Below are 23,218 nucleotides of genomic sequence, written 5' to 3'. Positions count from 1 at the left end.
CATTCCCTGCATCCTGGTCATCCATGTTTAAAGCAGAACCAGTTTTACAAGCTGTGTGCCAAACCTCTTCCAAGAGGGCACCAGGGCTGGGAGAATCATGAGTGTGTGTGCGTCAACGCATATGCACGTGTCAGGAGAGTAGGCTCGGTACTTGGGCGGACTCTTCCCTGAGAAATCAGGACAGAGGCAGGTTTCTGTCTTCTGGCTCAAAGAATCCGTGTGACTGTGGGACGCTGGGCTGGCCAGTTTTCTGTGGCTAGAAACATGCTGAGGGCTGCACGTTTCTACTCGCTGCAGTATATGCACCCCAAGAAGTGGAATACAGTCCCGTAGGACTGGCAGCACCAGCTCCTCTAGTGCAGAGAAATCTGAGCTGGGTATGGGATAAGGGTCCAGCATACATCATCCTGAGCCACCAGTATAAGTAGACAGGGCATTGGACAGGGCCGTTATGTTCCCACCTCCTCTCCTCTGCCATCTGGGAGGAAGGGGCTCCCTTTATTGAACTAAGCAGGTGACCCCTTTAGTGCTACTAAGGGTCACTGAGTCTGGGCATCCTGAGAAAAAGGCAGGCAGAGAATGTGAGGGGTAGGGATGGCAGGAGAGCAAGTGCTACAGAGGAAGGGGAGTTGGCAGGTGAAAGGCGAGCCCTGAAAAACTAGGTCAGTCTTCCTCAGTAGCAGGCGTTTCTAGGGCGTGTCTAGCTGTTTGCAATGGAGACTAGTCTAAAAAGGAAAGGACTTTCCCCGGCTGTGGTGGTTGGGTGGCTCCTCCATGATTCAGCACTGTCAAGGCTGCTATTCAAAATGCCGTGTGGAGTGAAAACCTATCTGCAAACTTGTTTCTAGGTGGAGCTGTTTGATTTTAGCTTCCCGGAAATGGAAACAATGTGCTAATGGCTTTACTTGTGTTTCTACCTTGTCATCCCACACACCTCATCTTTTCTTCCTTCCTTTTTCTCCTTCCTGGGCTAGAGATTGAATTTCGGGCCTCGGGAGGCTAGGCGAGCACAGCCCCCATCCAGAGCCCTCATACAGACCACAGCTTTGTAACTACTCAATTTTTCCCCTACTGGTATTAACAAGGTCCCAGGTTTGTTCCTTCTTCCTTCCACTCTTTCTTCCTTTTTTCTCTTTCTTTTCCTTCCTTCCTTCCCTCCTTCCCTCCTTCCTTCCTCCTTCCTTTTTTTTTTTTTTTTTGAGGGTACTATATTGGAACTGTGTCTATAGACTAGCCTGGCCTCTAACGCACAGAGGCCCATCTGCTCCTGTCTCCCAAGTGTTGGGAATAGGGGCATGTACCACCAAGCCTGGCTTGTTTTTTGGTCTATCCTATCACCAAATTTCCCAAGGTAGCATTTTTTTATAAGGATGTGAAATCCTTCCTGTTTTAAAATGGAAACAATTTTTCTTTTTCAAATCTTGTTTTAAGGCTAGTGTACTGTCCAAAATTAATCTCCAAACCTCACATGCCCCAAAACCAAGTTATTTCCTGGAATGCTGGGAGTTGTAGTTCTTAGAAAAATAATAAAGCCTCATGGGAAAGTATGGTAGCCTATAGGTGTCTTTGGGCCATTTCAGCTAGGAAATTCCAGAGAATTGTCCTAACCAAAGTCCATCTCTTGGTCAGTTTGGTCAGTGTTTAATATTTAATAAAGCTTGCTTTAAATTTGGCCAAAAATGTTGGAATTGGTTTCCTCTGGTGAATCTCAGGATTAGGCAAGATGGTTTAGCATCTGGAACCTATGCTGTACGGAGAGAATAAACTCCTGAAAAGTTGTCCTCTGACTGCCACACAATCATCATGGCATGACTGTATACATATACATACACAAACACACGGGGCGGGGAGTAATTTTTAAAAACTCGTTTAAAATTTTTTTAAAAGCTTTTTAAAATCTTGTTTCTAAGAAGCACTAATTTGAAAGTTTATTATTATGTCCCTTTTTTAAAAAATATGTTTAAAGTTTTTTTTTTTCCCTTGTGGAATTGTGAAGGATTACACAAAACACACTTTTTCTCTCTCCCATCACCAAAAGGGCAACGACAGAGAGATTGGCCTCCTGTTGTGCCAGGCAGCTCAGACTGGCTCAGAGCAGAACCATCAACGCTGCCTTTTTCAAGACATTAATTCCAAGAAAGGCCCTAACCCAAACAAATGGGTGCAAAGCTCTGAAAAGGGCTGGTGTGAAGGCTTATTTGGTAGTAGAAGCCACTTGGAACCAAGCCTTACGGACTTGCTCACAGGGTGGAGGGAGAATGGTGCCCAGCCAGCTACCCTCCGACTCCTCCAGCCCCATGCACACACAAAATAAGTGTCCACACAGAACAAAGCACAAGCAAAAGTCTTGAAAAGCAAAACTCTAGGCTGGGCATGGTGGCATAGGTCTTTAACCTCAGCACTTCCGAAGCAGAGTCAGGCTGATCTCTGTGAGTTCAAGGCCAGCTTGGTCTACAAGGGAGTCCAAGTTGGCCAGGGCTACACAGAGAAACCTTGTCTCTAAAAATCAAAGCCAAACCAAACCAAACCAAACCAAACAAACAAAACTCTAACAAATGCTGACTCAATGGGATTTTTGTCTTGTTTTGGTAACAAAATGTCTTAAATTAGGCCGGGCATGGGGGTTTACACCTTTAATCCCAGCAGAGGCAGATGGATTATTCTCTGTGAGTTTGAGGATAGCCTGCCTGGTCCACAGAGTGAGTTCCAGGACAGACATGAAAATGTGGCTTTTAGTGGTAAGTTCCTGTTTATTCTGGCCTTAGGAGGTCAGCTTGGTTTAATTTGGAAATATTTCTTCAGCCTTGTAGGAGAGGCATGTTTTGAAGGTCATTAGCAGTTATGGGTATTTAGGGAAAAACTTAACTCTAGTGTTTATGGAGGGACTCTATTTACCCAGTATTTTTACATGTATTATTTCATGTAATTCCAAGGGAAAAGTACTGAGTGTTTTACCATCATTTCTGTTTAAGAAAAAAAAAAATCCAGTTAAGTCATTATTTCTCTAATGGTGAGGAAGAGGTTACCAAAGGAGGAGGTCCTAAACTCTCCAAGTATAGAACTTCTCACTTTCTTAGTCACCGGAACAAGCTGTATTTTTGATTTTGGAATCCAACAGTTAAATACAAAACCTGCTAGTATTTATGCTTTATGTGCATGTGAGTGAGGTGCCCCCAAGACCAGGAGAAAGTGTCAGATCTCTTGGAGCTAGAGTTACAGGCCGCAGTGAGCAGCCTGGTATGGGGTCTCAGGAATACAAGAACTCTTAACCTCTGTGCCACCACAGCCTACCTCTCCTCTCTCCTCTCCTCTCCCTCCCCCTCTTCCTCTCCCTCCTCTCCCCACTCTGCTCCCCTCTCTTCCCCATTCTCTTCCTCCTCTCCCTTCTCCTCTTCCTCTTTCCTTTCCTTCTCCCTTCCCCTCTCCTTTCCTTCCCTCCCCTCTCCTCATCTCCCCTCCCCTCTCCTCATCTCCTCCTCTCTCCCCTCCCCTCCCCTCATCTCTTTTTCTCCCCTCCCCTCTCCAGATCACCTCCCCTCATCTCCTTCCCTCCCCTCCCCCTCCTCTCCCCTCATTCTCCCTCTCCTCTTCCTCACTCCTCTTTCTTTTCTTCTTCTCCTCCTCTTCCCCCTCCTCCTTCTCCTCCTCCCCTCTGCTTCTGAGACACTGTGTTGCTATGTATCTCTGGCTAGTCTGAAATTAACTGGCAGGCTAGGTTGGGTTTGAACTTAAAATAATACTGCTGTCCATGCCTTCTGAATGAAAAAAAAAATTGTTTATTTCAGCCATGGTTACAGCATTCTGTGTCACCATGAATCATTATATATCTTCTTGACATTTTGTTTGTTTGTTTGTTTATTGGTTGGTTTTTGGAGACAGGCTTTCTCTGTATAGCCCTGGCTGTCCTGGACCTCACTCTGTAGACCAGGCTGGCCTCAAACTCCAGAGATCCACCTGCCTCTGCCTCCTGAGTGCTGGGATTGAAGGTGTGTGCCACCACTGTCTGGTTATCCCCTTGACTTTTTTTTTTTTTCCTTCTCTCGATGCTGGGGACCAAACCCAAGACTTTGCATATGCCAGGCAAAGGTGCTCCTACTGAACTACAGCCCCAGCTTTAGATGAGCATATCTTTCAACTACAAAACAAAACAAACAAACAAACAAACAAACAAAAAACAGTGTGGTCAACAGCCCAGCATGGTGGCTGTTAGGTCTAAAGAACCCAGGGCAAAAGGGTAGCTGAGGTGCGTATTAACATATCAAAGCTTGCTCAGTACAAGTACAATGTGGCTCCTCCCAGCACCCCTCACCTGGCCGCTTCTCCAAACCTCTCTCTCCTCAGAGCTGGGTTTCTGCTTCCTTTGCTCCCGCCTGCTCCCTACATAAGCTCAGTCATTTTGGCTATGCCACTCTCTTGGCATGGCCAGCCTTGGTCTTCTGTGGCTCCTCTCTTGCTTTCCCTCCCCCTCTTTCCTCTCATAGTCAGGTTTATCTGCCGGCCATGTTCCGACTGGACTCTTCCCTCTGCCTGCTTTCTCTCTTACATCTACAATAAAATCTTCTCTGCACTTAGGAGTACTCATGTCCTCCTCCTTTTATTTCCTATTTTTAGTCAGTGGCACAGGCCTGTAATCCCAGCACTTGGGAGGTGGAGGCAGGAGGATCAAGAATTCAAAGTTGGACTGGAGAGATGGCTCAGAGATTAAGCGTACTGTCTGCTCTTCCTGAGGTCCTGAGTTCAATTTCCAGCGACTACATGGTGGCTCATAACCATCTATAATGAGATCTGGTGCCCTCTTCTGCTGTGAAGGCATACATGCAGATATTGTATACATAATACATAAATAATTAAAAAAAAGAATTCAAAGTTATCCTGGACTACATAGCAGTTGTAAGGTTAGTTTGCGTTATGTGAGATTGTAGCTTGCATATCATAGGCTTTCTTACAGGATCCCACTGTGTAAACTCTGTTCCCATAGAACTTCTGTTCACTCCCCTGAGAGGAATGCCTTTGCCCCCACAATGTAGGGCATGTATATGTTTCCTGCCCCCTCTTCAGAAATGCCCATCCCCAGTAACACACTTCTTCCAACAAGGGCACATCTACTCCAACAAGGCCACAGCTCCTAATGGTGTCATTTCCTGGTGCCCAAGCATTCAAATCAATGTTCTTATAGGGGCTATTCTTAGGCAAACCACCACAGAAGCCCAAGCCAGGCCCAGTGGCTCTTCCTGTTGCTGTGGATCTGGATGTAGAACTCTTGGCTCCTTCTCCAGTACCATGTCTGCCTGCATGCCGCCATGCTGATACACACAGTAACTTTGGGGTCCCCCAAGTCTTATCAGAGACTGGCCAATATTTTTACTCTCTCAAATACTCCTGAGGACAGTGCAGTGACCTGGCCCTCCACGTTCTCCCAGCATTCCTACCTGTGACAGGGCATGGCAGGCATGCCCAGCCTTCTGCCCTGAACTTTCCACCCAGGGGGTTGAGATTTCTCTCCCTCAGAAGTTAGCTCTTCCTTATAAAATCCAGACATTTTACTCTCTCTCTCTTCTTTCCTCTATGTGTGCTTTCTCTCTCTGTGCCCCGCTTTTCTGTCTCCCTCTGCATGGCAATTTCACTGACCCTCTCCTGTGAGTTGGTGAGTTGGTGAGCCCGCTGGAGAGCTGCCCCCAATTTGGCTTGAATTAGCTCACTTCAGTGGCAGAGATAACCTCACTTATTACGTGGGGGAAAACTGTCTTCTGTGCCTCAGAAGACTAAGTTCTCCTAGGTGTGGTGGGTACACGTGATGATGGGTACATGAGAGGATGGGTACATGTGATGAGTAAATGTGGGGAGAGATTCTGTTTTTGTTTTTGTGTTTTTTTTTTTTTTCATTTTAATACAGATCTTTGAGTGATAGGTCATGGGAAAAGTATTTTCCCAACTCAGATTTCTAGGGATGAAAGCTCAGAAGAAGCCCTCTAACCATACCACTCAAATCCTTTCAGGAGTTCATATCCGGGGCATGCCTATTTTGTAAAATGAGTTTACAAATAAGAAAAGCTGTACATGTAAATATACACAAAGTAAATCCTGGTCAAAGTGTGTCCACAGGAGCTGGGGAGACGGCTCAGTTGATAAAGTTTGGATCCCTAGTATCTATGCAAAAGGCCCTGTGACCTCAGCACTGGGGAGGCAGAGACAGGAGGGTCTCTGGGGCTTACAGACCAGCCAGCCTAGCCCAACGGTTCTCAATCTGTGGGTCACAACCATTTATGTGGGCGTTGAATGACCCTTTTACAGGGGTTGCCTAAGAACATTGGAAAACACAGATACTTACGTTATGATTCATAACAGTAGCAATATTACAGTTATGAAGTAGCAATGGAAATAATGTTATGGTTGGGAGTTCACCATAACATGAGGAACTATGTTAAAGGGCCGCAGCATTAGGAAGGTTGGCGGGGTTCTGGACTTTGGCTAGGGTTCTGGAGCTCAGCTTCTGGATGGAGAACGGGGTGGGGGGGTTCTGTTCCTCTCAGAAGCAGCTAGATCTCGTTAGGGTGGTGCTCTTGTACTAGGCTGGGTGTGGAAAAGGCTTTCCACACTACAGTTTAGCTCTTTCAGCATAAGATTGCTGGTGGCAATGGAAGGTTGGCCACACACACACGCACGCACGCACACACACACGCACACCAAACATAATCACAGTTATTTCTAGTCGAAAGGATTATGGTTGATTTTAATTTCTATCTTACTCTTTTTCAAATTATTCCAGCTTTTCCAAAGTGGACATGTGTTATTCTTATTTTTTTTTTTTTTTTTGCAGTGTCTCACTACGTACCCCTGGCTGTCCTGAAACCCACTATGTAGACCAGGCTAGCCTCAAACTCACAAGCCTACCTGCCCCTCCTGAGGGCACCACCAAGCATAGCACGTGTTACTATTATAAAGACAACATGTAAAACACTATTAAAATGAGCCTTATAATATCAAATATCGGTTTTACCATGAAATGATATTTAGGAACCATTGATGAATATTTCAGAATATTTGGGACTACTCTCAGTTGACAAAAGTACCTGGTTGATGGGCACTTAATTAGGAGACAACTGGTGTTTACAAGGACATACTGGCCAGGTCTCAGCAAGGAACCCTCAGACCTGCCAGAAAGCGCTGTCTCACCCCACATGCCTCAGAGCCCAGCAGCCTGGTCCTGAAGAGCGAATACCAGCTACATGCTTCACTCCTTTCCACTGTGTGTGACAGCTCTGCCAAACAAGACGATTGTGAAAAACATTCCGAGTCTGGAAACGCAGGAGGCCATTTTCCAGAAGCCAGGCTGTGAGAAGGCTGAGGACAAGAGCCTCAGGGAAAATTCCAAGGAGCCCTTTATTACGCGTGTTCAGTGAGCTCAGCTTCCATCCCAGACAAGGATGCTTATTATTGTAAAATGGGACCCAGAGCACTGTTTTGAAGGTCACATGTGCTTAAGCTTTTGAGTAAGAGACAACGTGATCTTACAGTGGCCACGTGATAAGCAAGGCAGGAACCCTGACCTGCAGGGGCGTCGGGCCCCTCACACTGCCCACGGAAGAAGCGCTAGTCTGTGGCAGATGACTGTCATCTTTGCTGTGTTCTGGAGAGTGGGATGAATGTCTGACCCAGTGCTGGGCAACTCTCCTGCCTCAGCCTTCCGCCACAACTGGCTGTGTGATTTGTTTGTATCACTTTATAGCTTGATCAACCAGATACAGGTTAGGTCACAAACTGATTCAAGAAGCCAAAGGAGCAGGAAGGAGGGGTGAGTTTGTGGGAGTTTATGGGGACAAAGCGACACCCTACCATGTCTGTGAACTGATCTGCACAGGCCATCCGCACCCGCTCTGGGGTCGCTGGGCTCCTCGCTGTGAAGTCCTCAGCTAAGTCTCTTTGTCTGCGTGCAGCAGCCACCGCATCAGCAATGGCAAAAAACACAGATGACGCTAGGAACATGCCAGATTCGCCAAGGCCCTGCAAGAAAACATGTTTGGCTAGTTCATTGTTTTTTGTTTTTTTTTTTTAAGATTGATTTATTTATTTCATATACAGTGTTCTGCCTGCACACCAGAAGAGGGCACCAGATCTCATTATAGATGGTTGTGAGCCACCATGTGGTTGCTGGGAGTTGAACTCAGGATCTCTGGAAGAGCAGCCAGTGCTCCTAACCTCTGAGCCATTTCTCCAGCTCCTCATTGTTTTTTTTTTGTTTTGTTTTTTTTTTTGTTTGTTTTGTTTTGTTTTGTTTTGTTTTTGAGACAGGGTCTCACTTTGTGTCTCTGGCTAGCCCAAAACTCACTAGGTAGATCAGGCTGAACTCAGAAATCACCTGCCTCTGAAACACATCTTTTTTTGTTTTGTTTGAGAAAGGGTTTCTCTGGGTGGTCCTGGCTGTCCTGGAACTCACTCTGTAGACCAGGCTGGCCTCGAACTCACAAAGATCCACCTGCCTCTGCCTCCCCAAGTGCTGGGGTTAAAGGTGTGAGCCACCACCCCCTAGCCGACTCATTAGTTTTAAAAGCTTCTATAGTAGAGAGTGAGCTACTTTGGGGACAGGGCCTCATCTTGTTGAGCGTTGTATCCCCAATTCCTGGTACACAACCCTAACAAATCACTTCTCAAACATCTCAAATATTTCTTGACCAGCGTGTTGACCAAGTGAAACTCCTAGAAATCTTTAAGAAATTTGAATTTTCTAGATCTTCAATTGTGTCTGGGTTAAGTATTTATTTGTTCTATGGGAAAGAGATGCATGTGTGTTTTACATGTATGCACACACACACAAGGTTTACATGTGTTTCTGTGTGGTGAGGGAATGGCATCCTGATTAGAACCGTCAGTGGATTGAACTTCACAATTTCATGAAGAAACTTCCCATTGTGATGCTGAGGCTAAGGGAAGTGGGGTATTTGTCTAAGTTTGGCTTTTATTGTTGGAATAAAACAGCATGGTCAAGCCAAGCATGGTGGTGCATGCTGTAATCTCAGCACTCAGGGTTCGAGGCCAGCCTGGTCTACCAAGCAAGTCCAGGACAGGCAAGGCTACCCTGTCTCAAAACCCTGTCTCAAAAAACCAAAACCAAAACCAAACCAAAACAAAACTCAGCGTGATCAAAAGCAACATGGGAAGGTTTATTTGGCTTACAGATCCTCATCATGAAGGAGAGTTAGGGCAGGAGATCCAAGCAGGACCCTGGAGGCAGGAGCTGAAGCAGAGGCTATGGAGGAACGCTGCTTATTGGCTTGCTCTCCATGGCTTGCTCAGCCTGTTTTCTTACAGAACCCAGGAGCACTTGCCCAGGAGTGGGACAGACCACAGTGGGCCCTCCCACATCAATCCTTAATCAAGAAAATGCCCCACAAACTTGCCTACAGGCCAGTCTGATGGAGGCAATTTCTCAGTTGAGCTCCCTCTTCCCAGGGGTCTCTGGCTAGTGTTAGCTGACAACCAACTAATGGGCACAGTGCTTGAGGACAGGAAGACCCAGGGAGGTGGTAAACTTTCATGTGCAGGCAACAGGCAGGGAATGCAAGTGAGGTGTGGGCAGTTCAAGGACAGCAAGCAGAGGAGTGCCGGGGACCGAGGAGAAAGAGACCCTCCATGTTCTGTCTGAGGGGACAGCTGTTCTTTGCTTCTGGCTAATTGTTACTGTCCGTGAATGCACCCACAATACCCAGATCATTCACTTTTTCAATATTTACTTCATGTATGCATGGGTTTGTTTTGTTTTTGGTGGTGGTAAGGATTGAACCAGGGGCCAATCTCTGTAAGCAATCTCTCTAACCTTTATTCCCAATCTCTGTTTCCACCTTTTGGCTTCTGAGACGAGATCTCGCGTGGAACCCAGACTGTAAAATGTGCTGTGGAGTAGACCAGGCTGGCTTTGAACATCCCCAAATTTTCCTGCCTCTACATCTTGGGTGCTGGGATTATAGGTATGCACAGCCATGATCCTCTTGGCCCTTGTTTTTTTGTTTGTTTGTTTTTTGTTTTTAAATTAATGATCCTCCCGCCTCTACCTACTGAATGCTGGGATTACAGGCATGCCCACCATGCTGGCTGTCCTGCCTGGAAACTCTCAACCTGAAACTGTTCTTCATAGGCTCTGGGCTCCTTCTGGCCTTCTCCTATCAGATGGCTTCTAGTCCAGCAAGAGTCTGAAGGCTCTATTGATGTTCCTCTCTTCGATCTGGAATGGCATTGCCAACCCAAGTTTTCAGGCAATACTTAGGCTCAAGTGGGGATTCAGTTTGGAAATGATGAAATTCTTACAGATATATTTTTGTTAAAAAAAAAAAAAGAATTTACTCTTGAATGAAAAAAAGAAAGAAAAAAGGAAGGGCATTACTGCTTCTAGGTACAGTAGAGGAGAAAGTTATTGTAGACAAAAGGGAGAGCATAGCCAGAGGCAGACACATCTGGGAGAGCCTAGAATGAATATGACCCTGAGCCAGGCTGCAGGAGGAGAGGGAAGAAGGAAGGGCCAGGAGACCAAGAGGCCAGGATGGTAGAGGGTAGACCAAAAGGAGAGGGTAAACAATAGGACTTCATTATATAGGAAGGGCAACTGGGGGAAGGGCGGCCCAGCCTCTCAGCTGGAGAAGTTTAAGGTAGGGGGCAGGGCATGCCAGGTGAAGCCTTTAACAGTAGTGACTGAGGCATGCTGGGAGAACCTGGTGGCCAGGTCCACTTTGATATATTAAGTAGACAACTCAGTTGTACATTTGTTCGGGGTTTGAGACCTTACAACGCCTAGCTAGAAGTTTCCCAAGATTTTAGGTAAGACTTTACACCTCACACCTTGTGGAAGTTTCCATCTGAGGTTGGTCATGATCTGCATAAAGCGATGCAAACAAAGATGACCTTTATCTTAATTTGCTGTTCCTTTCCTTTAGTCATTATTAAAGGTTGGCCTGTGTCTGTGCTTCCTGACACTACTGACATTTGAAGTCACATGATTCTTTATCGTGGGGGCTGTCTTGCATGTTAAAAGCTGTTTAGCCGTACCCCTGGCCTGGGAGCATTGCTGTAAAATCCTTTTAAAAATCCTTTCAGCCAGAAATGCACCTAGATGTTATCAATCCTCCATGTCCTGTGTGTGTGTGTGTGTGTGTGTGTGTGTGTGTGTGTACACCTGTCTGTCTGTCTTGGTCAGGTGTAGGAAATCTCACCACAGGTTGGGACCCGCTGTTCTGGATTCCTTCCTGGGTTTGCCTGAGGACCCTAAGTCTCCCAGGGGTATCAATTTACCTAATCGTAAAGGAGGACCATTGGCTGTGGGAGGAATCCAGGCCTTCCGTCCACTGATGCCTACGGTTTCAATCTTCAATCTCATTTATTCTTTTGGTTTTGTTAGGGTTGTTTTGGGGTGGTGGTGGTAGTGGTGGTTTTATTTGTTTGTTCGTTTGTTTCTCTTTTGGAGACATGGCTAGCTTGTGCTGAGCTGGAACTCTCTCTATAGTCCAAGTGGGCCTTAGCCTACCCTCTGCTGGGATTACTGGTTTGAGCCACCACGCCAGCTCAATATTGCATTCTTCCTCCACTCACCTCCTTGAGTGACATCCTAGACATCCTGGAGTTACCATCCTCCTCTTTCCACTGGCCTGGAGCTCACCAATTCAGCTAGATTAACTGGTCAGAAAGCCCCAGAGATCCTCCGTTCTCTGCCTCCCCAGGGCTGGGGTTTCAGGAGTATAACAGCACTCCCAGAATTTTTATGTGGGTGCCGGGGATCAAACTCACAACCTTATGCTTTCAAGGCAAGCATTTTACTGATGGAGCCGGGGCTGTTCTTCCAGATCCTGATAAATACATCAGTTCTTAGATGTGAGGTGTGGGCATGGTAGCACGTGCTTGTCAACCCAGCCCTTGGGAGTTGGAGCTGGGGGGTCAGGGGTTCAAGGTTATCCTTGGCTACATAGCGAGTCTGGGGTCAGGGTTCCATAACAAACAAACAAACAAACAAACAAACAAACAAACTAACTAACCAACTAAGAGCCAGTGGTGGTGGTGGTCAAGGGAGGCAGAAGCAGGTGGATCTCTGATCAATGCCAGCTTGGTCTACAAAATGAATTCTAGGACAGCCAGGGCTATACAGAGAAACCTTGTTATTAAAAATGAAAACAAAGAAGGAGAGGAAGGAAGGAAGGAAGGAAGGAAGGAAGGAAGGAAGGAAGGAAGGAAAAAAGGAAGGAAGGAAGGAAGGAGACAGAGACAAAGCTTTAAAGTAACAGTATTATTCTCTCAAGAAGTCCCAGCTTTTCTGTAAGTTTCAGGGAAAGAAGGTACTAAGGACCCAGGGCCCAGGATTGCTCCCGGCGGGCATTTCTCTCTCCTGGCCCGCAGCGTTTCCTGGGTGGCTTTTTCCGGCCGTGCTCCCGGGGCTGCTGCAGGCTGCTGCAGGGTGGCGGGACGGGTGGACAGGCGTTTACCTTTGAGGAGTAGATGGTGAGCGGGGTCTGAGAGGACGGCAGCAGGGACACGTGAAACTGCTCAGGGACGTCGGCGGCCGTTGGGATTTTGTACTCGTTCGGGCTCCGGGAGTACAGGACGCCCTCAGGGGAGTAGTGCAGCTCTTCGGTGGTGTAAAGGCCCATTCCCTGGATAAATGCGCCTTCTATCTGGAGGGGGGGGGCAATTTGAAGCCTTGTGGCAACGTATCCGTGTGAGAAGGTCTTTACGGAACTCTCAGCCACTCTTACGAAAGGGTTTCCCCCAGGAGGGCCTGTACCTACCTGGCCAACATCAATGGCGGGATTCAGGCTGCAGCATGCATCCATGACAATGTCTGTTCTGATTTTCTGAGACAGACAAAAATGGCCTCTTTGTAAAAACCTGAAATATACTATTTTTAAGGGGGGGGAGGATTTAGCTCAGGGTTAGAGCGCTTGTCTAGTATGAACAAGGCCTTGGGCTTGATCCGAGTAACACACAGACACACACACACACACACACACACACACACACACACACTAAAAATGAAAAATAAATTGCTATTTTCAGGTTAGCTCACAACATAAAGGTAATCACTACCACAGCTGGATTCGAACCCTGGACCCACATCTTGGACCTGAATTCAGAAAGTTCTCATCCACACCTGTGCTGTGGCATGCATGCCAACCTCCCCCATAATGAAGAAATGAATTCCAAAGAGTTTCTTGCTATTCCAGAACCACTGTCCCAAACCTTATCAGTATTAAAAGACATCTGACAGGCTCCACGTGGAGCCCCAGGCCTGGCACCGACCTGGGAGATCGTTAAAAGGCTGGGTTTCTGTGTTTATTGTTTTGACTCCTGCTAAGTGATGCCAGAGTCCAGGGCCTGTTGGCTGTGTGAGTGAATCACCTGGTAAATAATCGAGCCTGCCTGTCCACCTGATTCTTTACCTGGCTTCCTTGCTCAGGTAGAATTCACGAGTGTATCTAGTTCCCACAGGGGTCGGATGCAGGTGGCATTGTTGCCATTTTACTGAGTAAACCATCTAGTAGATGGCATGTATATGTTTAGGGGCTTGCGAGGTTTTAGAAGGGGTCAAGGGTAAGTGTTGAGGCCAGCTATCAAACTCAGACTCTGTGGATCTGCTTCCTTCTCTGAGAAACAGTGAAACAATCCTGCTCTTCTGTTCTGTGTGTGTGTGTGTGTGTGTGTGTGTGTGTGTGTGTTTGTGTGTACACTCTCACTGGTTGCTGGGGGCCTCAGAAAGCAAGCTCCTGAGCATCTCTGGGCTATGTCAGGAATACCTCTAGGTCATGTCAGGAACATTATTAGACTATTTCAGGAATACCTCTGGACTTTCCTTTGTATTGATTCTGGTAACATCTTTCTCTGTTTAGTCTTAATATCTGTGCTCCTCCTTTCTAGTCTTGGAAATCCCTCTCTCTTTCCCTCCCTCTGTTTCTCCCTCCCTCTTGTTCTCCCTCCCTTCTTTCCTTTTGTCCTTACATCCTTTGAACAGGTTTTCATGGAACTCAGGCTGGCCTAGAGCCTAGCTGTAAATGGCCTTTTTAAATCCTCTGCCTTGCACCTTTAAAAGGCTGGAATTATAATCATGGAGCACCTCGCTTCATGCAGTTCTAAGGATCAGTATGCAACCCATAGCTTCCTTCATGATAGGCAAATATTTTATCAACTGGACTATATACCTAGTCCTTCTCTTTGTAGCCTTTGAAATGGAGTTTTGCTATGTAGCCCAGGCTGGCTTTGAACTTGTGGTCCTGGGGTCTCAGCTGCTCAAATGCTGGGATTATAGATGTTTCCCACCATTTCCCAGTTGGCAATTCTAACTCAAATCCTGGTTTCTTGGGCCCTAGAAACTTTCTCAACCTGGGTAGAGGCTGGGACACCTCATCCCTCCTCACTGTACATTTACCTTGACATTTGGCATGGTCTGTGCTGTGGGTCTGGGAGAGGGAAAAGAGCTGGAGACACTGCAGATGGAGGCTTTTGCATACCAGCCACAGACATCCCAGGTGACATTGCATCACAGAACTGGCCACAGTGGGCCAGTCATTTAGTGTCTTTGACTAGAACAAACTATTTTAAAGGATCAACATCATACTGAAATTTTTGGATGTTCAGTTATACATATAAGCTGGAAGGCACAGAAAAGACCAAACTTTAACTTCTCTGAGACCTTCAACTCTAGAAGATCTCTGTGTTTGCTCCTTTAGGGATCTACCTTAAAGCCCCCAGGCAGAGCTGACAGATAAAGTAAGGATTGTGTGGAACATACTTATGCTGGAACATATTTGTTATTTATTTGAAACAGAGGCAGGTGGATCTCAGAGGGTTGGAGTCCAGCCTGGTCTACAGAGTGAGTTCCAGGATAGCTAGAGATGCTGACAGAGAAACCCTGTCTCAAAAAACAAAAAAGAAAAAGAAATTCAAGTTTAACTAGCCACCTCATGTTTTTATTTGCTAAATTTGGCAACACACCCTTCAGTGTGGAGGGTCTTATGATTAGGTTGTCGCCAAAACCAGCTTCCTACTAAGATGGAGCCTCAGGAATGCAAAACCTCTAGTGACTTGGCCTTGAGGGGAGCCTGAGGCAGGCTGCTGCACAAATATCATTATCTACCTGTGTCTCAGTGTAAAAAAACTCCAGGAAACAGAGTCATGAGTAATCTATGATCATGTGAGTTTTCCTCTTAAAAAATGATTCCAAACTGGGGCTGGAGAGATGGCTCACTGGTTAAGAGCATCGTTTGCTCTTCCAAAGGACCCGGGTTTGATTCCCAGCACCCACATGGCAGCTCACAACTGTCTGTAACTCCAGGTCCAAGGGATCTGTTACCCTCACACTAACCAATGCACACAAAGTAAAATGAAGCAAATTATGAAAATAAATTATCTCACAGAGGGCGGCAAGATGGCTCAGCAGTTAAAGGTGCTTGACGCCTGGCTGACAACCTGACTTTGATCCCTGGGACTCATGCGGTGGAGGAGTGAGTCATCTCTCACAAGTTGTCTTCTGATCTCCACGTGTGCCATATGGCATGCCCCACCCCCGGGGAAAAATGTACAAACCGTGTTGACATATATCCCAAAGAGATTAGAGCTAGAGTTAGTTTGAGGCCAAGCAGAACAATTCAGTTAGAAGCTGAGAGAAGGCAGTTTGAATCAGTCAGCTTGGGGAGGAGCTTGAGCCAGAACAGTTGGGTTGAACCAGCCAGCCAGAGTTTAGAAAAAACTAGAAAGGGTGAGCATATTCAGCAGTAAGTCTCAGAGGCTGAAAACTGTCTAGGCTTAGATTACGCAGAGGTTAGATGCTTCCAGGACTAGGCCTAGGTTAGCAGTAAACCTAGACAACAATTACGTCTGGCAAATAAAAGATGCTTTTACAACAATTCCAAGAAAGGACCGAATCTCTTGAAATTCCCTTGGAATAGAAAGAAAGAACGCTCTTCTCTTTTGCATGTTATGTAATGGCGCTGGGCTACTTTCCACATAGTTTGTAGATCTAACTTGCTGAGGGCAATGTTGACTCACTCTATGAGCACCTGTCAGGCAGTCAATTTCAACCTCAGAACACGCAGCTCCATAGACATAGTATGGGAACGGGTCTCCCTCTCCCTTCTCCCAGTCCATGAAGGCCTTGTAGCCCCTGAGGGAATAAAGTTTTTTAGATGGGGGGAAGGAGCACAAAAACAATGTAATTACCATAATTTACAATAACACTTCAGCTGGTTGATGCTTATTTCAAGTAGGTTTGTTTTTTTTTTTGCTCATTCCGTTGTAGTCACCTCAGTGGTTATCTGCCATTGTTCAAGAGGATGAACATGTCCTTTCGTGCATAAATAAACCACCATAGTTTGGTGATTTATTTGGCTAAATTGTAACAGTAGTGCCATATCCTTCTTGAATTTGATAGTCAGCTTTTCTCTTTGCTTTATGTACTTAATTAACATAAATTTATGCCCCCCTCGTTGATCAACATTGCAACGAAGGCAAGGGATTTTAACTCTGCTCCCCAAAACCTGCTTCAAGGGAGAAAGGTTTTACAATAAAGGAAGGGAGACTGATAAAGTTGAGTGGCACATTAGTTCTGATGATGGTGTCTATTCACTACTCACAATGAAGAACAGTAAGGGCTGAGGGTGTAGCTCAGTGGTAGAGTACTTGCCTAGCGTGCACAAGGTCCTAGGTTCAATCTTAGCACCAGAATAAACAAACAAAAAATAAATGTAGATGATAGCAGATAAACCAGAGTGTTATTCATTGTTTGATATTTATCTAACTATACCACTCAGGCTTATGTGGAGTCATAAAATTAGGGGCCTAGAATAGATGCCCCCCCCATAATTCTATAACATAATCTTATTTATCAGTGAGGACTGAAGCTCAAAGCAACTGGACGACCTCATATACTTTTAACTAAGCCAAGGTATCACTTTGAGTTTTACCTGAAGTATCCAGTAGCTGAAAGACTGATTCTTTGTTCAAAGGCTGCTTCTATCTGTGGAATGGGCGTATTTAAGAGAGGTTAAATATACCACTTGTCAGGTGGAAATGAGCGTGTCTTATAGATGAAAACTGACACCCGCCCCTCAGTGCAGACCCGTTACAGCCTGTCTTCCCTCAGCTGGTATACTGACACTGTCCTCCGATGGACATTATCAGTCTGGAGTGAGCAATACAGACGGAAAGCCTATGCTTTACCCCTGGTCTAGGGAGTAAGTTCCAGTGTTACTTGGACCGGAGGTTAGAGAGATGGCTTGTGGTTAAAAAGCACTGGCTGCCCTGGAGGATGGCCCTGCTTCAGTTCCTAGCACGCACGCACGGTGCAGCTCCTAACTATCTGTAACTCAAGTCCCAGGGGACCTGACACCCTCCGCTGGCCTCCGAAGGCGCTGTGTGCAAGACGTGAACTTACATATGTGCAGGAGAAACACTCACACAGGCAAAACAGAAACAAATAAACCTTTAAATAAAGGGTATTTGGGGCCAGGTGGCATTGGCGGTGCACATCTTTAATTCCAGCACGTAGGGGGCAGAGGCAGGTGGATCTCTGAGTTCGAGGCCAGCCTGGTTTGCAGAGCGAGTTTCAGAACAGCCAGGACTACACAGAGAAACCTTGGCTCAAAAAACAAAACAAAACAAAACAAACAAACAAAAAAAAAAAAAAGAAAGAAAGAAAAAGAAAAAGAAAGGAAAGGTATTTGGTGTTAGTTTTTAAATATTACAATATAAGGTGTGTGAAATAATAATTCTAGTGAAAAAGTGTAGGACATCATGAAGTTGGATTAAGTGAGTGGTTTCCTTTGAGACATTCCAGGTCTCTTCCTTACTCAGAGCATCGCTGTTTTGTGTGGCTATGGAGGCTCTTTTCCTCTTCTGTCCTCCATAAGCGAAGCTGGCTTCTGGATATTCCTCACACACACTCTTTTCTCTCCTCAGGGACTGCCCTTCCCTGTGTGTGCTCTCCACACACACCCAAGACACCTGTATCCCTCTCGACCTTAACAGAAACCCGCTCACTTGGAGAACAAGGCTGCAGATACAGAGAGACTTTCTGCGAGGGTGGCTTCTCAGTGCTGCGGTACTCAGTGAGGGTCTGGATTGTTGTCTTGCACACAGTGATGAAGAGGAACGCTTACCCAGTCTCTCCATGACCCTTCTGGGTTTTTCTTAATGATGGGCTCAAGACGTCTGAGAAGGATCTGACAGGCGTCCTTGGAGAAATAAAGAAGAAAGCCTTGCGGTTAGGACTTGTGGCACTGGATCCTTGGTGACCATGGGTCAGCAAGCATTCACAGAGCCCCTGCTCCTCACACTTTGGGAACAAAAGATAACACAGCCCAGGCTGAGGTCAGCACCAAGTACAGGGCTTGCTCTCCCCATCTTGCTTCACTTCCTATGAAAATACCCTGAATTTCTACTCTCTGATCTTCTTTCACAAACTATCTGGCTTTACTTCCCTCTTTTCTTTGTTTAACTGCATTTTTAAACTTTATTTTGTGTTTTCCAGTTTTTAAAATAAATAGAACAAGCATCATCTTTTCATTCAGATTTGTGCTTGTTACAATGACAAGCCAACATCCTTCTGGGTCTAAAACATTCAACCTTCCGCCAATCCCTCCATCTGTTCCTTTGTCCATCATGAAACTGCTATTTAAAGGCCTTGGCTTTGGGTTTGAAGTGAAAAAAATAAGAAAATTGATTTTAAGATATACACGCAGACAATACACCTCTACATATAAAATAAAAAGGTAAATCTTAAAACAAAAACAAACAAAAAAAAAAACAGAACTAGAGCTGGGTGCAGTCACACATACCTGGAATCCCAGCATTACAGAGGCAGAGGCAGGGGCAGAGGCAGAGGCAGGCTGATCTCTTCAAATCCGAGACTAGCCTGGTGTACAAATCTAGTCCAGGACAGCTGAGAAACCCTGTCTCAAAAACCCAACCCAACCCAAACCAACCCAACCCAACCCAACCCAACCCAAACCAACCCAAACCAAAAACCCTTTACTTTGCAGGTAGTTAAAACAGTTTGAGAGAAGGTGGCTCTCAGTGTTCTGTGGGGGACACTGGTGGCAAGTCTCTAATCACTGTCTGCCGGTCTGGTCTGGTCAGTAGGAGCTCACCTGGCCAGGGAAACAGGTTCTACACTGTTGGGGCTTAAAGTTTCTTGAGTGTCTTCCAGGAGAGTTCGTGTTCACCCAAAAGCAGTCTCCCTCCTGCACAGCGGCTGGGCATGAGCCTTCCCCATGGTCTGTGTCCAACAACCACCCTTGTAGGTGGACATAGCTGGAGACTAAAACTCTTATTAACGGGTTATGAGTGCAAGCAACTCGAATCCCTTCCGGGTCTGGCTTGGAGTCTTCTTTGTGCACGACTCTGACTTCATGCCACTGAAATGATGAAGCTCAGAGCTTCCTTGAAAGCCACACCCTGAAGCTATCGGAAGCACTATTAATTAATATGGATGCCCGACTGACCAAAGACTCCCTCTGGATGCAGATCTATGCATGAAAGGGACTTTTGTGTCTGAGCCATATATTCTGGGTCTATGCGTTATCTCACTCTATGCTAGTTGACATATACTCCCAATATGTTGGTTGTCTAAGCTTTTGTTTAGAACTGTGGTGGTTTGAATGGTAAACGTCTCCCGTCATCTCTGGCATCTGAATACTTGCTCCCCATTTGTGCTGTTTTGGGAAGGCTTAGGCAGCATGGCCTTGCTGGAGGAAGTATGCCACTAAGGTGTGGGCTTCAAGAGTTCAAAGACTCCCACCATCCCCACTTCATCCTCTGCTTCCTGCTTGCGGTCCAAGATGGGAGCGTCCGGCTGCTGCTGCAGTTGCCATGCCTACCTGCAGCTTGTTTCCTCACCGAGGAGATGGGCTCTTATCTCTCTGGAACCAAAAGCCCCAGAAAAACCCTTCTGTCTGCAAGTCACCCTGGCCAGGGTGTTCTATCACAGTAATAGAAAAGCAACTAATTCAGTGGCGGGTCACTTCCCTGAAGTCAACCATAGCACCTGTAGGCAGATAGGAAAACCAGAGGTGCGGTGGCGTTCACCAGGGGGAGGGGCAGAGCAGTCACCTGCACAGCTCTACCGTTGACATCCGCTCCGATGGACGCCGCCGTGGCAACCGTGTTGGGCACCGTGGCTGTGCTTGTTTCACAGACATGCAGGTGGGACATGGGTATTCTTAATTCACGGCTGGCCACCTGTGAGAAGGGACATATTTCAAACCCAGGAAAGATGTCTAAGGAAGCTTAAGCCATTTTGGCCACACCAAAGGAAGTCAGTTTATTTAAGAAACAATCTTTGTTACATTTTAATCTAGTTTCTGTGACTGTGTGTGCATGTGTGTGCATGTGTGCGCCGTGGCATCCATATGGATGTCAGAGGACAACTTTCAGGCGTCAGTTCTCTCCTTCCACCACATGGGTCCTGGGGATGGATTCCAGTGGTTAGACTCCAATAGATTAGTTTGAATCACAGTCACCATTTACCTCAACAGATATCCCACGTTTCAGACATGTCAACCAAGTGTGGAGAGATGAATGGGTGAATTTTATTTGTTTTACCTGTAACATTTTGGTGTGAATACCTTGTCCCAGTTCATTGCCTCCATGCGCGACCAAGACAGACCCATCAGTGTAGATATGAACGAGAGCAGCTGCCTGTAAGACATTCCAGAAGGTGTGCTTTGGTGAGTGCTGGCCATTAGGTATGTTCAGTAGAAGGAATGAAGGAGGGGATGTAAAGATGGCTCAGGGGTTAAGAGCACTGGCTGATCTTCCCAGAGTCAGGTTCAATTCCCGGCACCTACATGGCAGCTCACAACTGTCTGAAACTCCAGTTCCAGAAGATACAACGTCCTGTCCTGGCTTTAATGGGCAGTGCATGCACTTGATACAAATATATACATGCATGGAAAATACTCGTATACATAAAATAAGTTTTAAAAATTTAGAAAAATAAATGGGGTGGTTAATTCTCAGTCTTCAGAGCAGGGAGGTCAGAGATGTGATGTTTTCTGGTAAGACTTTGCAATTTTAGTTGTACTCTATTAAAAGTTGACTTTAAAGAACTTCCCTGTTTTAGGAACCTGTTTTTGTTTTATTTGTTTGTCTGTTTTGACAGAGCTGGCCTAGAACTTCTTATATAAACCAGGCAGGCTCTGAACGGAGAAAGAAATCTGTCTGCTTCAGTCTCCCAAGTGCTAGGATTAATGACATGTGCCACCACACCCAACTGGTCCCAACTATTTGGAAGTCAGGCCCTTGCCTAAAACAGAGTTAATTGTAAAGCTATTGAGTTGAATGTTTTCCCACCCTGATCTCTGTCTAGACACACAAACACGAGCAAGGTGTGGTTCTGCTTCAAGCTAGTCACAGATGGTGGGGACACAGGCTGCAGTCCAGGCATTTTGGGGCCGAATGCTCAGTGGCTTGAGGGTGTGGAATGTGGGTTCTGTGAGAGCCAGGCAATCAGATCCAGCTCCCTCTGTGCTCCTCAGGGTCCCCTGAAGTGACAAGGAATGGGGTCGGGAAACTGTCACAGAGGTCCTTCAGGATCTGGTCTCTCCTACCCTTGCTTGTGTCTGGATCCCAATCCTACCACAACTCCTCTTGGACCTTGGCTCCTGCTTCGCCATCCTCACTTCCTGGCTGGCTCAGCCTGTTCTCCAACTGTCCAGCATTTACACTTCCCTCCAACCACCAGTCTCCACTCTCTTAAGACTCCCTGCAACACCTGTCCATATTTGGGAAAGCGCCATCACCTCCTCCACACTTTCTCTTCCACGGTCTGGCTGCATCGGTGGTTTCCTCCTCCCTGGTTCATGTCGACTTGGAACCTCAGAATATGTCCTTACTTGGAAATAGTTTTTGCAGATACAATTATTTAAGATGGCCAGACTAGTAGAAGTGGGGCCTAAATTCCACGACTGGTGTCCTTCTCAGACTCTGGGGGTAGCACCAGGAACAGTGAGTGGCCTGTGAAGCTGGAAGCAGCCAGTGGAGTTATGCTGCCATAAGCCAACAGGGGCCAGGAGCCAGCAGAGGCTGTAAGAGCATGGAGGCCCTGGAGGGAGAAGCAGCTCTAATGACTCCTTGTCTTCGAACTTCCAGCCTCTAGAACTATGAGACTATGTGTGTATATGTGTGTATGCGTGCGCACGCACACATGTGGATATACATACATATTTTTTGAGCTGCCCAGCATGTGATAGTTTTGTTGTTGGTTTGTTTGTTTGTTTGTTTGTTTTGAGACAGGGTTTCTCTGTGTAGCCTTGGCTGTTCTGGACTTGCTTTGTAGACCAGGCTGGCCTTGAACTCACAGAGATCTGCCTGCCTCTGCCTCCCTGGGTGCTGGGCATTTCAGGCATGCGCCACCAAGCCGGGCTGCATGTGATAGTTTGCTGTAGCCACTACAGGACACCTTGTGAACATGGCAAGCTCTGCCCCAAGACTCCCCAAACAGGGCAGGTGGCCTGGAGCGACTTTGTGTCCTAGAGAGAACTCTGAGCAGGATGGAGTCACAGATCTTACGTAGATTTTGTTCAACCGGGTGAGCAGAAAGGTGGAATTTTTCCTCCCACTCTAGAGACGCCCGGAGGCTCTAGGACGGCGTGGAGCAGCCAGGGAGCCTGGAGGTGCATGGTGTTAATCATAGTATTTACTCACTGCGGCCTGTGGTCCACTCTGCTTCTCACGCTAGCGAGGAGGTGTTCCAGCTGTGTGAGGCACCAGCTGACCTGGAATGGCACCTTCCGTGCCTGGCCTAGGGTTCTTGGGAACATCAATTTACAGTTCTGTGGGGAAGCTGGAGGCCTTTCAGATGGGAACTGAAAGTTACCACTGGAGGTAAAGCTTCCGTCTAATGTGGTGATGTAAGAAGGTGGCACCTAGGAAGGGCAGCGGAGGGGCTGTGGTTTTGGGTGAGAAGTGGCCGCACAGAAGGAGCTGTAGAGTCGTTTTGAGACTAGGCACTTAGTTTTGTTTCCTGGCACGGTACTTCCCAGATCTTGAAGAGTGCTAGGCTTTGCCAGTGATACTGTGGACGTGCTGGGACGGGCATAGGGTGAGGGGGCAGCTTGTGTGTGTGAGCCTGCTCCTGGCAAGGGTGTATGTCACCCCATCACACCTTCCTGGGTTCCGTGCGCTTTCCTGGGGTGAACACCTGGAAGCCAAGCTCGTTGTTCCTCCCTAGCGTCCTGCCCTAGGCATCTCTTCC

The 23,218-nt window shown here is 46.6% G+C and overlaps 1 protein-coding gene across 1 annotated transcript in view; it reads right to left on the bottom strand.

Annotated features, from left to right (window-relative positions):
* LOC110559604 (aldehyde oxidase 2) overlaps positions 1–23,218 on the bottom strand; it is a 67,854-nt gene that overhangs the window by 9,044 nt on the left and 35,592 nt on the right. The window contains exons 17-24 of the mRNA XM_060368397.1: positions 20,566–20,661; positions 20,074–20,202; positions 18,123–18,197; positions 16,929–16,981; positions 16,015–16,129; positions 12,762–12,827; positions 12,459–12,647; positions 7,834–8,001 (exon numbers count right to left, since the gene is read on the bottom strand). Of these exons, the coding sequence (XP_060224380.1) occupies positions 7,834–8,001; positions 12,459–12,647; positions 12,762–12,827; positions 16,015–16,129; positions 16,929–16,981; positions 18,123–18,197; positions 20,074–20,202; positions 20,566–20,661 (891 nt within the window). The remainder of the gene's footprint in view (positions 1–7,833; positions 8,002–12,458; positions 12,648–12,761; positions 12,828–16,014; positions 16,130–16,928; positions 16,982–18,122; positions 18,198–20,073; positions 20,203–20,565; positions 20,662–23,218) is intronic.

The sequence above is a fragment of the Meriones unguiculatus genome, chromosome 15, assembly GCF_030254825.1.
Source record: "Meriones unguiculatus strain TT.TT164.6M chromosome 15, Bangor_MerUng_6.1, whole genome shotgun sequence".
Lineage (NCBI taxonomy): Eukaryota > Metazoa > Chordata > Mammalia > Rodentia > Muridae > Meriones > Meriones unguiculatus.
This window is presented reverse-complemented; position numbering and strand designations above follow the sequence as displayed.